Source organism: Somniosus microcephalus, chromosome 5, assembly GCF_052327205.1.
Source record: "Somniosus microcephalus isolate GS21.2 chromosome 5, FLI_Smic_1.0, whole genome shotgun sequence".
Classification (NCBI taxonomy): Eukaryota; Metazoa; Chordata; class Chondrichthyes; order Squaliformes; family Somniosidae; genus Somniosus; species Somniosus microcephalus.
The window spans coordinates 259,129,999-259,149,210 of NC_140991.1; the positions used below are offsets into that span (position 1 = coordinate 259,129,999).

The 19,212-nt window shown below is 47.2% G+C and overlaps 1 protein-coding gene across 9 annotated transcripts in view; it reads right to left on the bottom strand.

The window, feature by feature from the left end:
• The window catches only part of ripor2 (RHO family interacting cell polarization regulator 2), a 212,418-nt gene that overhangs the window by 47,654 nt on the left and 145,552 nt on the right, over positions 1 to 19,212 (bottom strand). For all 9 annotated transcript variants that reach the window (XR_015078498.1, XM_085988863.1, XM_085988860.1 and 6 more), the window contains 2 exons: positions 16,627 to 16,776; positions 11,599 to 11,662 (listed from right to left, as the gene is read on the bottom strand). Coding sequence is in view for 8 of the 9 variants with exons in the window: in XM_085988863.1 (XP_085844989.1) it covers positions 11,599 to 11,662; positions 16,627 to 16,776 (214 nt within the window). In the remaining variant the exon portion in view is untranslated. The remainder of the gene's footprint in view (positions 1 to 11,598; positions 11,663 to 16,626; positions 16,777 to 19,212) is intronic.

A 19,212-nucleotide genomic window follows, 5' to 3' on the forward strand; every position in this document is an offset into this window, starting at 1 on the left:
TCGGTTTAAAGTCTCATCCGAAAGATGGCACCTCCAACAGTACAGCACTGAAGTGTCAGCCTGGAGTGGGACTTGAACCCACAACCTTCTGACTCAGAGGCGAGAGTTCTGCCACTAAGCCACGGCTGAGATCATCTTTCACTCTTCGCTCCCACTCTATTGCCTAGAAATTCAGTTGGGCGCGCCAGCCGTTAGCGCCTTAGGAGGAGTAGATCTCGAGTGCTAGGCGCTTAGCATCCGGGCGCAGCGCGATCTGCGCCTCGCCCCAACTTCAGTAGACATTTAGCGCCGGCGCAAAGTCTTAGCGCGCGCCCTGCTGCGCGCGCAGATCATGACGTCATTTCGTCGTGCAACGCCCTTTGTGCGCCCGGAACCGGAACTTCACTCGCGCCGCCCCATTGTGCGCCGGGCGGCCCTAACGACTGTGAAGTGGAATGGTACACAGCCGAGGCGGGCCGCGGGGAGCGCAAATTAAAGGGCACTTACCCTGCACTATAAAGGCCAGCCATTTTGCAGCATTCACTCTTGTGCAACGGTTTTTTGGAGAGAGACCAAGGAGGAGAGCTTACTGCTTTGGCCCAACACTAGGACAGGTACTTTTGGCTCAGGCCAGAGCTTAGCAATTATCTTTGCCTTCATTGAGATCTCAGTGTTTGCCAGCATATAATGGGGGCTGCACTGGGTGCCAACGCTGAGTTTCAGCCTTATGCCGGAAGGGCTTACAGACGCCGTGAGAGAGTGGCAGCCCTGGCTAGACGCAGAGGGGGCAACAGGCGTCGCCAAGTGAGGCCTTACCCACCCAGGGTATACCGCCAGCAGTCCTCCTATCTGACCATGTCTGCCGCGCAGTGTGTTAGGAGGCTGCGATTCAGAAGGGAGGTGGTTGCAGACATCTGCCAGCTGCTGCACAGAGATCTGCGTCCACAGCTGATGCGCAGGACGTCTCTGTCGGTGGCAGTGAAGGTGACGGTGGCTCTCAACTTCTATGCCACCGGCTCCTTCCAATCCGCTGCTGGGGACATCGCTAACATCTCCCAGTTCGCCGTGCATTGCTGCATCCACCAGGTGACCAATGCCCTTTTCAGAAGGAGACGTCAATTCTTCTCCTTCCCCATGACCCTGGAGAAGCAGCAGCAGCATGCAGTGGGATTTGCAAGACTAGCGGGCTTCCCTATGGTGCAGGGCGCCATTGACTGCACGCATGTGGCTTTGCGGGCACCTCTGGAGCATGCCGAGGATTACCGCAACCGGAAGGGCTACCATTCCCTCAACGTACAGCTGGTGTGTGACCACAGGCAGCGCATCCTAGCTGTCAATGCCCGCTTTCCAGGCAGCAGCCACGATGTCTTTATCCTGCGACAGACAACTGTGGCTGACATGTTCCAGGCACAGCCTCACCCAAGAGGATGGCTTATCGGGGATGTGGTGTATGTGCCTTTGAGAGCAATTGTGGTGTATGTGCCTTTAAGAGCCCCAGGTGTGCGTAATGCCGGTAATTGCCACTTGGGCTATATAAGCCTGTGTATTGTGTATATCCTTTAGAACCCCCCCAGACTTGCTTAGTAAATACCTATGAACCAACTCCTGTCTTCAGTGTCTTTATCTACACACGGACACTACAGTGGCGACGAAGTGGAAACGGACTTACCTGCAATTCGGCAGCACCTCAAGGACATCGATTCCTCCAGCGTCCAGAAGACTCAAGGAAGTAATAGAAACTGTGGTTTCACCAGCTGGCCAAGCTGGTGGCAGGTACTGCGCTAATCCTTCCTGGGCGTCAGGCTGGGGCTCCAGCGTCAGGCTCTACAGCTGAGACAGGCAGCGAAATCGGAGGCAAGCAATGACGGACTGGGAGGGTGCACTCGGGAGACGGCCGGCGCGGCAAGCGGGTCAGCGTTTAGACCTCCGTCGGGAACGAGTCTCCAACAGTGAATAAACGGAAACCACAGTAAAACAGCGTTGTTATCGGTAGCAGCGGCGGGAAAGCGCAGGAAGCGCCATATCGTTGCTACAGAGAGAAAAAAAAAGCGCGGGAAGCGCCATATCTTTTTTGAAATGCCTAAGTCTGGCAATATTGATGCTTTTGATAACGAAACAGAGCCTAACTTTGGCAATATTGATGTTTTTGATAACAAGATAGAGGATTGGACCACATATGTAGAAAGAGTGGAGGTGTTTTGCACCGCAAATGGAATAGAAGATGAAAAAAAAGCTTCAGTGCTTCTGGATCTAATGGGCGCAGAAACATACAAGCTGTTACGCAACTTAATCACTCCAGCCGAACCGATGGACAAGAATTTTGAGGAGATTGTTGATACCCTACACTACCAATTCGAGGCAGGACTGGCAGATTCTCTGCAAGACAAATTCATCTGCGATCCCCTAAGTGTAGAAACACAAAAAAAGGTATCTTCTGGAAAAGATTTAACACTGGACAAGGCTTTCAGTGCAATAGGAGCTGCAAAGATACAGCAAAGGCCACAGGACTTCGGCACCCATGAAATGACACGGGGTTTCAAGAGATGTTATCGCTGCGGCAGATCCAACCATGACCAGAGGGATTGCTGGTTCAAAGAAAAAGCATGCAGGCGATGCGGGAAGATGGGACACATTCCACGTGTATGCCGATCTGAAAATAAAAAATCCACTAACGGGAAAAGAATCAATAAGGAAAAGCACAGAAAGGTACAAATGATGACGGACAGTAGCTCCAAAGACCAGAAGAGCGATAGCGACTCCGGGAACAAGAGACTAAGCTCTCTCAAATTACATAATGTAATTGCCAATGAAGATTACCAGACCATTTGGGTTACCCTCATAATAGCAGGGTCCCCAGTTAAAATGGAGCTAGATACAGGATCAGCTCTAACCGTAATAAATCGACGAGATTACGAGAGGCTATTTTCGCATATACCTCTAAAAGACACATCCATTATCTTAAAAGCATATACGGGGCAGAAAGTATACCCCAAAGGAAAAATAAAGGTGCCTGTGGTATACAACGGCAAAGAAATACAAAAGTTGTATTTATACATTCTACAAGATGGTGGTCCACCGTTGTTGGGACGTGAATGGATAAGGAAGATACGTTTAGACTGGCACTCCATTCAGGCACTGACGGTGACCAGTAAGGAAAAAAACAATGATGACATCATACCTGAACGATTAAAAGACATCTTGGCCAACGCCAAAGAAGTGTTTCAAGAGAAACTAGGAACCTTGAAAGGCATCACCGCCTCAATAAAAGTGGAAGATGCAGCAATTCCAAAAAATTTTAAGGCAAGACCGGTGCCATACGCAATACGTCCGGCAGTCGAGGCAGAGCTGGAGAATTTGGAAAAGGCAGGCGTATTATCCAAAATAGATTGGAGCGAATGGGCAACACCCATCGTTCCAGTCATGAAAAAAGCATTGAAAAATAACTCTGAGGAACAGAGAAAAATTCGCATCTGTGGAGACTTTAAGGTGACTGTAAACCCGGTCCTTCACACGGTACAGTATCCTCTTCCGAGGATAGAAGATATTTTCGCCTCACTATCCGGAGGAAAACGTTTCACAAAAATTGACTTGGCACAGGCATATCTACAGATGGAGGTTGAGGAGACCTCTAAAAAGTTTCTCACAATAAACACACACAAAGGCCTGTACCAGTACAATCGACTGGTTTTTGGAGTAGCATCAGCTCCAGCTATCTGGCAAAGAGCTATGGAGCAAGTCCTGCAAGGGATTCCGGGGACTCAGTGTTACCTAGGCGACATCCTTATAACAGGAGAAAATGACAACGAGCACCTTGCCAATTTGGAGCAGGTGCTCACTAGGCTGAAAGAACGGGGCCTACGAGCAAATCGCCCCAAGTGCGAATTTTTCCAAAATCAGATATCATATTGTGGCCACATAATTAATAAGGAAGGGTTGCATAAGTCACCTGAAAAAATTGAAGCAGTTATAAAAGCCCCAGCACCTGAAAATGTTTCACAATTGAGGTCATTCCTGGGATTAATAAATTACTATCATAAATTTTTACCGAACTTATCAACTATTCTACACCCTCTTAATGATCTTCTACACACAGGAGTGATTTGGAAATGGAACGAAGACTGTAAACGTGCCTTCCATAAACGTAAAGACTTAATCACATCCGAGAAAGTTTTGGCTCATTACAACCCATCACTACCAATCAGACTGGCGTGCGATGCATCCCCTTACGGCATAGGAGCGGTATTGTCCCATAGATTCCCTGATGGCTCGGAACGGCCGATAGCTTTTGCGTCACGCTCATTGAACTCAGCTGAGCGTAACTATTCCCAGATAGACAGGGAAGCACTCAGCCTGGTATGGAGAGTGAAGAAATTCAACCATTACCTACACAGACAAAAATTTACATTGCTGACTGACCATCAACCCCTCATCTCCATATTCAACCCTAAGAAAGGTGTCCCCATTATGACGGCACAAAGACTACAGAGGTGGTCCCTTTTTCTAGGGGCACACCAATACAACATTGAATAGAAAGGGTCAAAACAGCATGGGAATGCTGACGGTTTATCGCGCCTGCCGTTGCCAACGATAGAAGAGGCACCTACAGTAGACCCAGTAGAGATATTCCACTCTACCATAGTGGAATGTCTACCGGTGACAAATTCTGCCATTGAAAGGGAGACCAGAAATTACCCTACTCTCTCACGGGTCTACGATTTAACAATGAAGGGATGGCCAGCACATGGCGAACCACTGTTGCCAGCATTCTCGCAAAGAAGAGAACAGCTGTCAGTGTGCCGAGGAACCTTGATGTGTGGATCCAGAGTGGTGATTCCACCCAAACTCCAGGATAAAGTGCTAAAGGAGCTTCACGAGGGGCATCTGGGTGGAGTGAAAATGAAGAACCTAGCTAGGGCGTTTGTATGGTGGCCAGGTATCGATGGAGACATCGAAGACATGACCAAGAGCTGCCTAGGATGCCAGAAGGTCCAAAATGCTCCGCCACAGGCCCCTCTACATCCATGGGAGTGGCCCTCATCTCCCTGGCAAAGGGTGCACATCGACTTTGCTGGTCCATTTATGGACTCAATGTTCTTAATCGCAGTTGATGCACACTCCAAGTGGCCGGAGGTAATAAAGATGTCCTCCACCACCACAGAAAAAACCATCACAGTATTAAGGACCATATTTGCCAGGAATGGGCTGCCGGAACAGATATGTTCTGATAATGGACCGCAATTTGTGTCCGAAGAATTCAGAAAGTTCTTAAAGAACAATGGGGTAAAGCACTACACGTCCGCCCCATACCATCCCGCCACCAATGGATTGGCTGAAAGGTTTGTCCAGACCTTTAAGAAGGCCATAAAGGCCATGGGTAATGAAGACATAAAACTTCAGCACAAGGTGGATAACTTCTTATTGGCATATAGGAATGCAACACATATGGTTACAAACCAAACTCCCGCCATGATGTTCTACAATAGAAACCTAAGATGCCGGCTGGATTTGGTCAAGCCCAACATCCGAAGGGACGTGGAGAACCGGCAGTTTCAGGGCATGAATGAAAGGCCAACTAGGGCCTTCCAGATAGGCCAACCGGTTTTGGCCCGGGACTACCGTACCGAGAAATGGCAGCCTGGAACTATCTGCACACGACTAGGACCACTGATGTATACCGTGGACATCGGAGAAAGCATAATAAGGCGCCATGTTGACCAAATCATCAAGTCATCCGAAAAGGGACAACCTACACCACCACGCTATACATCTAACGATGAAGTAGAGATACCCATATCTACCTCCGATCCGGTGATACTGGAACCCGATGAACCCGACACTGGCCTTCAAGCCGAATCAGCCTTGCCAGAAGAACCTACTACACCACCAGAAACTACTACACCCCCGAGGCGTTATCCGGACCGAGTCCGGAAGCCTCCTGAGAGACTAACTTATAATTAATTAATACAGCAATGTATATTATTTTGCATATAACATGTAATTAATAATTACTTAAAATATGATGTACTAGTTAGCTAGAAGGGGAGGAATTGTGGTGTATGTGCCTTTAAGAACAATTGTGGTGTATGTGCCTTTAAGAGCCCCAGGTGTGCGTAATGCCGGTAATTGCCACTTGGGCTATATAAGCCTGTGTATTGTGTATATCCTTTAGAACCCCCCCCAGATTTGCTTAGTAAATACCTATGAACCAACTCCTGCCTTCAGTGTCTTTATCTACACACGGACACTACAGGGGACAAAGGCTATCCTTTGTGTACCTGGCTCATGACCCCGCTCCGCGCGCCCACGACCCCTGCTGAAGAGGCATACAACGAGAGCCATCAAGCGACTAGGAACATCATAGAACAAACAATCGGCGTCCTCAAGCAACGGTTCCGCTGTCTGGATCGCTCCGGGGGAGCCCTCCAGTATTCGCAGGAGCGAGTCTCCCAATTCGTCGTCGTTTGCTGCATGCTGCACAACCTGGCTATCCGCAGGACTCAGGCACTGCCACCTCACGTTGGACCACCACCTCAGGAGGAGGAGCAGGAGGACGAGGAGTACCAGCCCAGGAGGGAGGCAGAAGGTCCAAGGGCCGCCCGTCGGCGGCTTATTGACCGTCACTTCTAGGCCCCCTGTCAGGGAATGGCTTGTGCCAATGAAAGAACATGATTGCAGCCGCTCCGCAAGCCGTCAGCCGGTTAAGGCAACAAACACTTCAAAGATCAAACCTGGACAATGTGAATAAATAAAATGGTTTATTGTACAAACTCAGGGCCCTTCCCACATGAAAACCAAAAACAGACGAAACCCCCAAAAAACACTCACACACATGACTCACTCCCACAACCTGGGGAGCATTAACAAAAGATGTAAACAAAAATGGCCTTCATCCTCGGCCTTCACAAAACACACATTCCAGAAAACACAACATTTGGACACACCCTCTACTTAGTGGCCCGCGAGGGCGATGCCTTCTGCAAACTTTGGCGGCCCCTGCACGCCCTGCTGCTCCTCCTCAAAGTGAGGCCATTGGCTGCTGCAAGGCTGGGGGCAGGCTCCTGAGGGGCACATGTCGTGACGGCAGATGCCCTTGGGGGTCGGCCTAGACGAGGTCTGGCTGTCGAGGGGCCGGCTGGTGAATGCTGCAGCTGTGGCTGGCCAGCATCAGTCGCTGCAGCAGCTCCTGGCAGCTCCACTGGGGGAGTGGCAGGGGCGGCTGGAGGAATGGGGGCAAGCTGGCGGATGGCAGGCGCTCGCTGGTCGCCTGAGACACTGGCACTCGGCCGGGCCAGCACTGCAGCATGCGCACCAATCTGCCGAGGGACAGACCGCTGTGCTGCTGCAGCGCGCCAGGTGCCCTGGCGATGCCTGGCTGACACAGCGAGTGTGGCAGCAGTGAGTGCCCGTGTTGACCTGTTCAGTGACCGCATCAGAGCACCCAGTGACTGCACGGCACCACTGATCACCTGGCCACTCGCTGCCTGAGCTGCCCCGAATTCCGCCCGACTGGTGGCCTGTGAGGCCCCGAACTCGGTCACACTCCGAGACAGGGACTCGATGGCCTCAGGCAACCGTGCCACTACCCCCATGAGCTCCGTGTGCCGGCGCTCCGAGTCCGCAGACAAGCCCTCGAGGCGGCGCAACTCCTCGGCGTTGGCCGTCTCCGGACTGGAGGCCGGACTCTCCCTCTGGGGAGAAGGCCGCCGAGCTGGCCGACCCTTCCTGCATTGCTGGACGCCGCTGGGCCCAGCAATTGGACTCCCCTCCGACCCTTCCCCCCTCTGGGGAGAAGGCCGCTGAGCTTCCACCCCCCTCCCGCGTTTCTGCAGGCCGCTGGTCCCAGGAGCTACCCTCCCCTCCGACACTTCCCCCACGCTCCCCTCCAGGGGAGACGTGTCCCCTACATTGGCATGGGTTGCCGCGGCTGAGGGTTCCCCAGATGGGCCGCCTTCCTCTTGCTCCTCCTCCTCCTCCTCTTCTGAGGGGCTGTCACTGGCAAGTTCAGGGACCTCCTCCTCACCATCTGAAAGCAGGAAGGCACAAGAGTAGCTTTAGAGTGAGGAGAGGGCGTCAGCGAGGGATGCATGAGTGGTGGCATTCAGCGCATTGGTCGGACAGTGGCAAAGGATGTAGATCTGATGCGCAAGTGGGACGAGAGAGGTCCAAAAGGTGATGTCCTTACCATTGGTGCCCAGAACAGGGTCGGCATCTCCAGATGCAACGGGGCCAATCACCCGGGCACCCATGATGCGCTCCACGCGATGTTGCAGCTCGGTGAGCGGCTGGATCTGGGGTCCGCCTCCCCCGGTCGCAGTCCGGCTCCTCTTATTATTGGCCAGCTTGGCCTGCAAGAGAAAGGACGGCCTCTAAGTACAGTGTGTAGCCCTAATCTTGTGTGCACTGCCTCCCATGGTCGAATAGCCTGGCCAGTGTGTAGCCCTGATCTTGTGTGCACTGCCTCCCATAGTCGAATAGCCTGGCCAGTGTGTTAAGTGCACAATGTGCAATTGATGTTCATGAGTGTCCCATAGCTGCTGCATGAGGGCTGCCCATTAGGGCTTTCAGGTCCCTTTGCCCATAATGTGAGGTGCACATGCAAGGATGAGGAGGACACTGGAAAGGGTACTCACCCTGACAATCCTGGCGAGGTCATTTAGCTTTTTGCGGCATTGGACACCGCTCCTGGGGACCTCGCTGTTGGATGTCACCTTGGTGGCAACATGCCTCCAGGCTCTCCGGTAGACGCGGGCCGGCGGCTTCCTGCCATTGTCCGGAAACAAAATATGGCGTCTCTTCTCCACAGCACCAACCAGCACCCTCAGATCAAGCTCTGAGAAGCGCTGCGCTCGTTCACGGGCCTTCTCCATGGTTTCAGGTGCTATTTGGGTCCAGCAGCAGTGTTCAGGCCTAGCTGCAGGGCTCCACTATCCAGGGCGTGGCAGCAGACCAAGTCGACCCTTCCCCCTTAAGAGCTGGCCGGCGCCAGGGTGTCTGCTGTCAATCAAGAAATGGCCGCACCTGCGCTGCGCCCGGCCTCGGCGCTCTCGCTCAGCACCTCCGGCTTAACGCCTAAAGAGAGGCGTGCATCGCCAGTTTTAGCGCTCGAGCAAACTCTTAGGGCGAAGCTAATGAATATCGGAGAAGTGGCCTCGAATTTGCGCCGGGCGCAAACTTTAGCGGCCGCCCGACTTTACCGCCCCAAAAGTGGCTGTAATGAATTTCTAGGCCTATATATTTTCGTCATTGTTTGAAAAGAAAAGATACAAAAAATTTTGCAGTAATTTACAAGAAAATGGCAGGTGCACGCGATTCTTAAGCGGGCAATTTCTCGCTATAATGAACCTGTTACTGCAAACATCATAAAAAATGATCCTGTAACAATTCTCGGGCAGTTAAACAGCCAGTTAATTGGTACAAAATAACAGAAAACTGCTGAGTGATTGCTATCCAATGACTCCTGCTGGAAAGTATGGATGATGAATGATGAAGCTGAACTACCTGCTGACAACCACAGCCTATGCATGAAGAACACACAACAGTGGCTACACTTCAAAAGTACTTCATTAACTATAAAGCATTTTTAGATGTCCTGAGGTCATGAAAGGTGCTATATAAAGCAAGTTTTTCTTCTTTTCCAAATGGGCTGGGGTTGCTGATGCAGTGGATCCGTATCCCAGCAAGAAATTCTCCCAGCAGGCTTCCCAGTGAGTGGAATGCTTGAGCGTGAAGGGGGTAACTGTTAGTCCAAGGCACATACAGAGATCAGCACACCACTGGCTTCAGTTGGGGTCGGGAGGGTGGGGGTGGAATTAGAGGGGAAGGGAGGACAGAAACTCCAGCAAACCAGCCTGGTTTGGAAACTCTCAGTGAAATCCGCCATAATCCAGTCTGTTAAAGAATATTATCACAAAATAAATCCTTTGACTTTCAGGAAAATATCAGTGTTATAATATTTTCCAGAAATCAAATATATATATATACTAGCTGGAGTACCCGGCATTGCCGAGGGAACTGAAGAACCCTCTGCCATGTTTATAAAACTGTTTATAAAACTGTTGGGATTGAAGAACTCTTGCTAAGCACCCAGGAGGTGGTTGTTTAGCTTCGTTTTTTGTTAATGGGGATTGCCAGTAGCCATATACTCCAGGTTTTACAGTTTTCCTTCTATGTGAATTTGGAGGTAGCAAGCAGAATTATAACTTTGCAATGCTATCATTGACATTAATGAGAGAGAGAGGGGGGGAAGGAGAGAGAGAGAGAGAGAGGGGGGGAAGGAGAGAGAGAGGGGGGAAGGAGAGAGAGAGAGGGGGAAGGAGAGAGAGAGAGAGAGAGGGGGAAGGAGAGAGAGAGAGAGAGAGGGGGAAGGAGAGAGAGAGAGAGGGGGGAAGGAGAGAGAGAGAGAGGGGGGGAAGGAGAGAGAGAGAGAGAGAAGGAGAGAGGGAAGGGGAGGGGGAGAGAGAGAGAGAGAGAGAGAGGGAAGGAGAGAGAGAGAGAGGGAAAGAGAGAGGGAAGGAGAGAGAGGGGGAAGGAGAGAGAGAGGGGGGAAGGAGAGAGGGGGGGAAGGAGAGAGAGAGGGGGGAAGGAGAGAGAGAGAGGGGGAAGGAGAGAGAGAGAGGGAAGGAGAGAGAGAGAGGGAGGGGGAAGGAGAGAGAGAGAGGGAGGGGGAAGGAGAGAGAGAGGGGGAAGGAGTGAGAGAGAGGGGAAGGAGAGAGAGAGAGGGAAGGAGAGAGAGAGAGGGAGGGGGAAGGAGAGAGTGAGGGAAGGAGATAGAGAAGAGAGGAAGACACCCCGGGGAAGGGGTTGGACTCAGAGCACGGCCGCGGTGACCCGGAGCCCCCGTGCGCGGCCTAGCGCCTCAGGCCTGGCCCGACTCACCTCAGCTCAGCTGCCGCTCCGGCCCACCGCCGCCACCGCTCCCCGCTCGCTGTCTCTCGGGCCGCGCGGTTCTCTGTCTCTGTATCTCTTTTCCCGGTCCTGCACTCACGGCAGGCCGCAGGCTTAGGCCCCGCCCACACACGCCATGAAACGCCCCCCATGACGCATCATACCACGGTTCCCCCGTAGGATTGGTCAACCATCACATCACTCAACACTAATGCGGCCCGTCGATTGGTCCATCCACTCGTCAGTCACGCCGAAGAAGCTTTGTTAAAATGAGCGGATTGTGTCCGTTTTTTGTAAACTGTCCGAACAATTTTTGTCTGACCAAAAAATAAACATGCCTATGACACTCCCCTAATCATAAGCTTTCTTTTGATATAACATATGTGTAGGTACGCTCTATAACTTTTGAGTTTACCGCACGCATACACACAGACAGACAGACTCATTTATTTATATATATATAGAAATATATATATATATATATATTTAAGCGTCATCTGTTGGGGGTTTGGGGGTTCCTATCTGAAATTCAAGCATGTGATTTTCTAATTTGGACTGAAAGTCATGGGTATTATGCACCCGAATTTCTGATGTAGCTCCTATTAGGCAAGGACACCCCCCCCCCCCTCCCCCACACACACACACACAACAATAGTGCAGACTTGTAAAATTATCCCCTGCCCCCTCAGGCAACATATTAAAAAAAAGTGCCACTTTTACTCTGTTAATACTTACCTTTCATCTTAATGTGAAATTCTCCCAGTAGGCTTCCAATCTCTCCCTCCAGTGAGCACAATGCCTGAGGGTGAAGGGAGTTACTGTCAGTCCAAGGCACACACAGAGCAGCACATTAGGCCTAACAATGTCAAGGTGAACAGTACAGAAAAGCTTGTGTGACATTGGAGATCCATCAGAGATGTGCTTATATTGTTTAATGAAATGCTTTCTCCTGGACATTCAAAGGTTTATTTGAAAACGAGCAGTTATTTCTTTTACCCAAATGAACTAACTCCTGCCTTGCACCAAAGAACAAGCCAATCATTAAATGTGCAATAAAAACAAAAAATGCTGGAAATACTCATCGGGTCAGGCAGCATCTGTGGAGAGAGAAACGGAGTTAACATTTCAGGTCGGTGACCTTTCGTCAGTTCTGATGAAAGGTCACCGACCTGAAACATTAACTGTTTCTCTCTCCACAAATGCTGCCTGACCTGCTGAGTATTTCCAGCATTTTCTGTTTCTATTTCAGATTTCCAGCATCCGCAGTATTTTGCTTTTGTCATTAAATATGCAACTGCTTTTTATTGGATGGGTGAAAAATACTGTAGCAAGGAGTCCAGTGGCTATTTACAATTTCCACTGCAGTTGGTATCTTGTCGAACAGAGTAAATTGTAGACTTTCTCCAATCAAAGCACAAGTGGACAAGCCTGTCTGGGTCTAGGATTTAGATGTTAGGTCAGCCACCCCAATAATTATTTGGCTGTGGATCCTTACAGCTGGGATGCATTTGGATATTGAGCTTTAGACCTGGGATGTAGTCCCAGCTCAACGACACAGCTTTTAGGTAATTTTCAATAATCACAACACCTTGACAATGATCAAAATGATTTATTTGTGATATAAATAATGCATATTTCAATAAAATATAGAATAAGTGTCTGCTTCTTAAATATAAAGGTCAAGTTTGATATGGTGCATTTAGTGTATCCGGGATCTATCTATTTGCACTCACTTTCTGCTATGGTTCTACTTAATGGTTAGTGTGCTAATACAACGTGGCTTCCTAATGGCTGCTGTAAGATGCTGCTGCTGGGGAATGTTGTTTTCACAAAAGCATTTTTTTTTGGCATTGAGTCTCTGAAGTACAAAGTGTGAGTGTTTCTAGCGTTGCAGTGGGATGACTAAGGAGAGGTCAGCCATGCAAAGATCATCCACATGTCTTAGCCTTCATACGGTGCTACAATACATTCTGAGCACACTTCCACTATGGCTGGCAATCCTTTACCCATTCAGTGAATATTGCACCAATTGTTTGCAACTCTTACCTTTCCTGTATGCAAGTGTTCTGTGATGCACACTCTTCCTCCTCCCTTCATCCTTACTGTGTTAGAATCAAGACTTATCGCACTGTCTCCTTGTCTAACTCATTCTCTTCCAAGTCCTCAAAACTATGGAAATCCTTACCTCCCTAAGTCTCCTCTTCTATAATTCACAGGCTTTTTAAAACCCAATTAATCATTACAACTATTAACTACTAAATTCCCATCAGCAGCATCGATGGGGCTGAATGAATTCACTCCATTAATATCGGTTCTGAACTAGCCCAGCCGCTTCAGTCATCTGTTTCCCTTTCTGTGACAAGTCACTCTTGGCAATGTCTATCCAGCGCTTCCTTGGTGTTCCTCGGCTTCTTGTTCCATGTATGCAGGGGCATGAAATGTATTCTAGCTGTTTCCATTCTTGAAACGTGCCCAAATCATTGCAGTCATCTTTCTTGGATCTTCTGTATAAGTGTTGGTTCTTGTCCAGGCCATGTTCTTATTATATCATTCTTGATTATTTGCATCCTGGATACTCCCAGTATTCCTCTCAATGAACTCATCTCTGCTGTTAGTAGCTCGTCGACTTTTCTCATGAGTTCCTCATGTTACATAGAAACAGGAGTAGGTCATTCAGCCCCTCGAGCCTGTTCCACCATTCAATTAAATCATGGCTGACCAGCATCTTAACTCTATCTACCCACCTTGGTTCTGTAACCCTTAATACCCTTGCCTAACAAAAATCTATCAATCTCAGTTTTGAAATTTTCCATTGACCTAGCCTCAACAGCTTTCCAACACTCAGATCCATATAATAATATGGGATAACCATCACTTCATAAACTCTTACCTTCATTTTTACTGAAATATCATTGGTCTTCTATATTCTGCTTAATCTTCAGCAGAAGCACGACCAATTTTAGTTTTGATGTATTCTTCATAACTCCCATTCTCTGAGACTAACCCACCAAAGTATACTTTTCCACCTGTTCAACGGCATCCTCTCCAACTGTAATGTGTACATCTTCCCGATGATTCCCAATGACATGACATTTGTCTTCTTTATGTTAATCTGTAATCCAACTGTTCTACTCACCATGTACACTGTATCTGTTATTCTCTACAAATTTGTTTTAGAGGTTGCTATCAGGTTAATAGCATCATTTATAAAGACACAGATTAATCACGGACAGTCAGCATGGATTTGTTAAGGGAAGGTCGTGTTTGACTAACTTGATTTAATTTTTTGAGGAGGTAACAAGGAGGGTTGATGAGGGTAGTGTGTTTGACGTAGGCTACATGGATTTTAGCAAGGCTTTTGACAAGGTCCCACATGGCAGACTGGTCAGAAAAGTAAAAGCCCATGGAATGCAAGGGAAAGTGGAAAGTTGGATCCAAAATTGGCTCAGTGGCAGGAAGCAAAGGGTAATGGTCGACAGATGTTTTTGTGACTGGAAGGCTGTTTTCACTGGGGTTCTACAGGGCTCAGTACTAGGTTCATTGCTTTTTGTGGTACACATCAATGATTTAGACTTCAATGTAGGGGGCATGATTAAGAAGTTTGCAGATGATACAACAATTGGCCACCTGGTTGATAGTGAGGAAGAAAGCTGTAGACTGCAGGAAGATATCAATAGACTGGTCAGGTGGGCAGAAAAGTGGCAAATGGAATTCAATCCAGAGAAGTGTCAGGTAATGCATTTGGGGAGGGCTAACAAAGCAAGGGAATACACAATAAATGGTAGGATACTGAGAAGTGTAGAAGAACAGAGGGGCCTTGGAGTGCATGTCCACAGATCCCTGAAGGTAGCAGGACAGGTAGATAAGGTGGTTAAGAAGGCATACAGGATACTTTCCTTTATTAGCCAAGGCATAGAATATAAGAGCAGGGCAGTTATGCTTGAACTGTATAAAACACTAGTTAGGCCACAGCTAGAGTACTGTGTACATTTCTGGCCACCACATTACAGGAGAGATATGAGCTCACTAGAGAGGGTACAGAGGAGATGTGCGAGGATGTTGCCAGGACTGGAGAATTTTAACTATGAGGAAAGATTGGATAGACTGGGGTTGTTTTCTTTGGAACAGAGGAGGCTGAGGGGAGACTTGATTGAGGCGTATAAAATTATGAGGAGCCTAGGCAGAGTGGATAGGAAGGATCTATTTCCCCTAGCAGAGAGGTCAATAACCAAGGGGCACAGATTTAAAGTAATTGGTAAAAGAATTAGGGGGGAGTTGAGGAGAACTTTTTTCACCCAGAGGGTGGTGGGGATCTGGAACTCACTGCCTAAAAGGGTGGTAGCGGCAGAAACGCTCATCACATTTAAAAAGTACTTGGATATGCACTTGAAGTGCCGTAATCTACAAGGCTACGGACCAAGTACTGGAAAGTGGGATTAGGATAGATAGCTCTTTTTCGGCCAGCACAGACATGATGGGTTGAATGGCCTCCTTCTCTGCTGTAAATTTCTAGGATTCTATTCTATGATCATCAACAAATCTGAGATTATTTAAAATCCTGCCACACAAGGAGACTCCTCCAATATCATCTCTTAGTATCAGATTAAGTACCAACTCTGGATTAAATAAATTAGACGACAGTGAATATCCTTGGAATATCCTTCACCCCAACTGTTGATCTAAAAGATTCCATCAGTTTCCTATCCACTGACAAGTTTCTCAGGAATACCATACATCCTCAAGACATGCCATATCCCTTCTCGCTATGTCAAAGGCCTGCTTAAAATCCATGAAGTTGTTGTAACAATGGCTGTCGTGTTCTATAAATTTCTCTGAAATCTATCTTATCACAAACAGTTGATTTAGCTTACTTCATCCAGGCCTAAAAAGAACTTATTCTTCATGCAGTACCACTTCTACGTATCTTTTCATTTTCCAGTGCAATTTCTCAGTAAATATTTTTCTGGTTATACTCAGTAAGCATTTATCAATACTTCTTCTTTTAGATCCTCTTGATCTTGATAGTGTCCTGCACAATGAGCCTTTCCCTTATGTTTCTCAGTAAAAAATCACTCCCCATCATGGAGGTATTGGGGTAAATCTTAAGATCTAGAGCTCCCGGCACAGAACTTCTGACAATGGCAGTGTTTTTGCACAGAGGCCAGTGTGCCCGATTCTCAATCCTTTAATAATAACCCTCAAGTCAACAACAACTTGCGCTTACATAGCGCTTTTAACAAAGAAATACACCCACGGCTCTTCACGGAGACATAAGGAAAAACAAATGCTGAGCCATTGAAGGAGAGGTTAGGTGGGATGATCAAAAGCTTGGCCATAGGTTTTAAGGAGGATCTTAAGGGAGGAGAAGTGGAGAGGCAGAGGGGTTAAAGGAGGGAATTCCAGAGGGTGGGACCTGACAGCCTGTAGTACTGTAACTGGTTATTCAGTGAGTGCACTGCCCTATTCAATTTGTACCAACACTTTCTAATCAACCACACAAAACCGGAATCCACAGCCATGAATTGCCTTCGTACCATGCTCAATGCAAGACTCCAGCCTACCCACTCGTACTAACGTAAATCAGTGACCCATCAAAGTTGCGCCTCTGCTTTGTGCAGCAAAAACCGTGCGTGTGACACAGAATTACTCTCATGCAATGGGTTTTGCATTCTTTGCTAAGCAAACTGTTGCTGCTGAAATGAAATATATTCTTCAGTGCTGCTGCAGTTCCATAAGCTAATGCCATTAAAGATAAGACCATACCTCTGTGTTTTCTTTGTAGCTCCTGTTTATTTCCGCTAGGCTTTCCCGAGCACCTTTAGTGGAGGGAGACATTGCAAAGGCCTGTTTCATTTTGGAGGCTCCATCTCGGAGCCTTTTCTGGATGCAAAACGTCTCATACAACTCATCCACCTGCCATGGCATGATGCAATAAAAAATAACGTTAATCGACTGCGTGTTTCATGAACTACCAATTTTTTCAAACTGCAACAAGAGTGTTGCCTTAATCAGTTTGCTCTGATTATTGAAGGGGGATTTCAAGAGCAGAGTGCTGCTTGCAACTTCCTTCTACACACGTTCAAAGAATGTCAGAAAGTTAAAAGGACAAACATGGCCTGTTGAAAATGAGCAGGGAGCTTTAAAAAGGGAAAAGGGTAACAAATTACAAGTATTTCTGAAGGTTCAAGTGGCTATTTAGACTGTCAGTACAGATTTACATTATTGTTAATAATTATCTAAGTGCCAAGGCACAAAAAAATGTTTTGTACATTTTACTAGTAAATTGCCCATGGCGTTGTTTATTGTCAGTTGATTAATATAAGTCTTTTTCATATACAAGATGGTGAAGGAGTTGGAAGAGGGACTTCAGAAACTCACTCAACAGTGCCATCTACTGACCAGAACCAAAAAGTACATTATGACCGTTGATACAGTAATTTGAATGGGAAATGTTGACATACCAATTTACAATGATAAATGTTGACAGAAAAGTACAGTATAACATCGTGACCACAGCAAATAAGGTTTGTGAGCAGGAAATGTGTGCTCTATTCGAGCTTTTTAGCAATAGATAGATATTTGTTGATTTTCTTTTCCTCTCATTAAATTGACAGTGGTCAATTCTATCGAATGGAACACCAAATTATTGTCACTGATTTTCAGCATCTAGCATTCCTAGGTACAGAGTAAGCACTAAAGTAAAAGGTCCCTACTCTGTCCCTTAACTCAGAGCTCAGAAGAGCACTTCCTGCTACACCACCTTGAAATTTCCATCCTTACAAGATCTGTAGTGAAGTTGAATGGCTGATTTGATTTACTTAAAAGATCAAAGTAGTTTGTGTTATGTTCATAAATAAATAGACGTTTTCATTATGAACAGCTAGCTTGAGCTAGTCATTTATTCAGCCATGTGGACTAGTGTACAGGCATCCATCTTGACTACTGCCTTGTGGGTAGCCCCCTACTAAACATACAGCTCCACCTAGTGTACCATTCTAGAATGACATGTTACTGATCATTACATCCCCCTTCCTTAGAGGTTAAACAAAATCAATATCAATCAATCATAACGACATAAACATCTTCACAACGGTCAACACATTTTCAAAGCTTTACTTTATGAACTCTAAGCTTTTCATTCTTTTATTATAGTTTTCTTTGTACTCAAAGATTAAGCCGATCAGGCTTTTTTACTTCACATGTGGATCTTCTCAGCACAGGTAAGTCTAATGTGTTTTCATGAGAGCCTGTATGTGTGTTTGTGTTAGATTGTTCTGGTGGTGAGTGACAAGATTCAGTTGTGGCATTGTCATCGATTTGCTCTTGGATAGTTTCTTGTGTTTTCAGGATGGAACGGCGGTTCCTCCTGAGAACCTGTCCTTCCTCAGTTCTAACGGTGTATGACCTTGGTCCTACTTCCTCAAGAACTGTAGCTTTCCTGTTCCATGCATTTGGATCCTCAATCCTGACAACATCATCCCTTGTCAATGGTTTCAGAGTTTTGGATGACTTGTCATAGTGTGATTTCTGTTTCAGCTTTAACAGTTGAAGTCTCTGTCTTAGTTCCTTACTCTGCTTTTCTTTTGCACAGCAGGGTAGCGTTGTGCGCAACTTGTGACCCATTAGGAGTTCAGCAGGTGAAGAACCAGAGTCTAAAGGGGAGGCTCGGTAGCTCAGCAGGGCGAGATAAGAATCAGACTTGCTTTCTGTTGCTTTCTTCAGTAGCTGTTTGAGAACTTGAACACCTTTCTCTGCCTTACCATTCGACTGAGCATACAGAGGACTGGATGTGATGTGTTGAAAGTCATAATGTGCTGCAAACTGTTGCCACTCCTTACAGTTGAAGCACGGACCATTGTCGCTAACGGCAATCCTGGGAATTCCATGTCTGGCGAAGATGGATTTAACATGCATTATGACACTGCTTGCTGATGTGCTTGAGAGCAGCACCATCTCAGGATAGTTAGAATAGTAGTCGATCACTATTAGATAGTCTTTACCATTCAAATGAAAGAGGTCCATACCAACCTTTTGCATTGGTGCTGTTGGTAAGTCAGCTACTATCATTGGTTCCTTTGCTTGTTTGTTTTGGTGTTTCTGACATGTCTCACATATGCCAATCATGTTCTCAATGTCCTTATTTATGCCAGGCCAATAAACAGTGTCTCTTTCTCTCCTTTTACATTTTTCAAATCCGAGGTGTCCCTCATGAATCCTTTTGAGCATGTCTTGACGTAGAGCCTGTGGAATGACTATTCTGTTCTGTTTTAGTAATAGTCCACTTGCGACACTTAACTCTGACCTGATGTGATAGTACTTTGGACAGGAACCTTTTGGCCAACCATGATG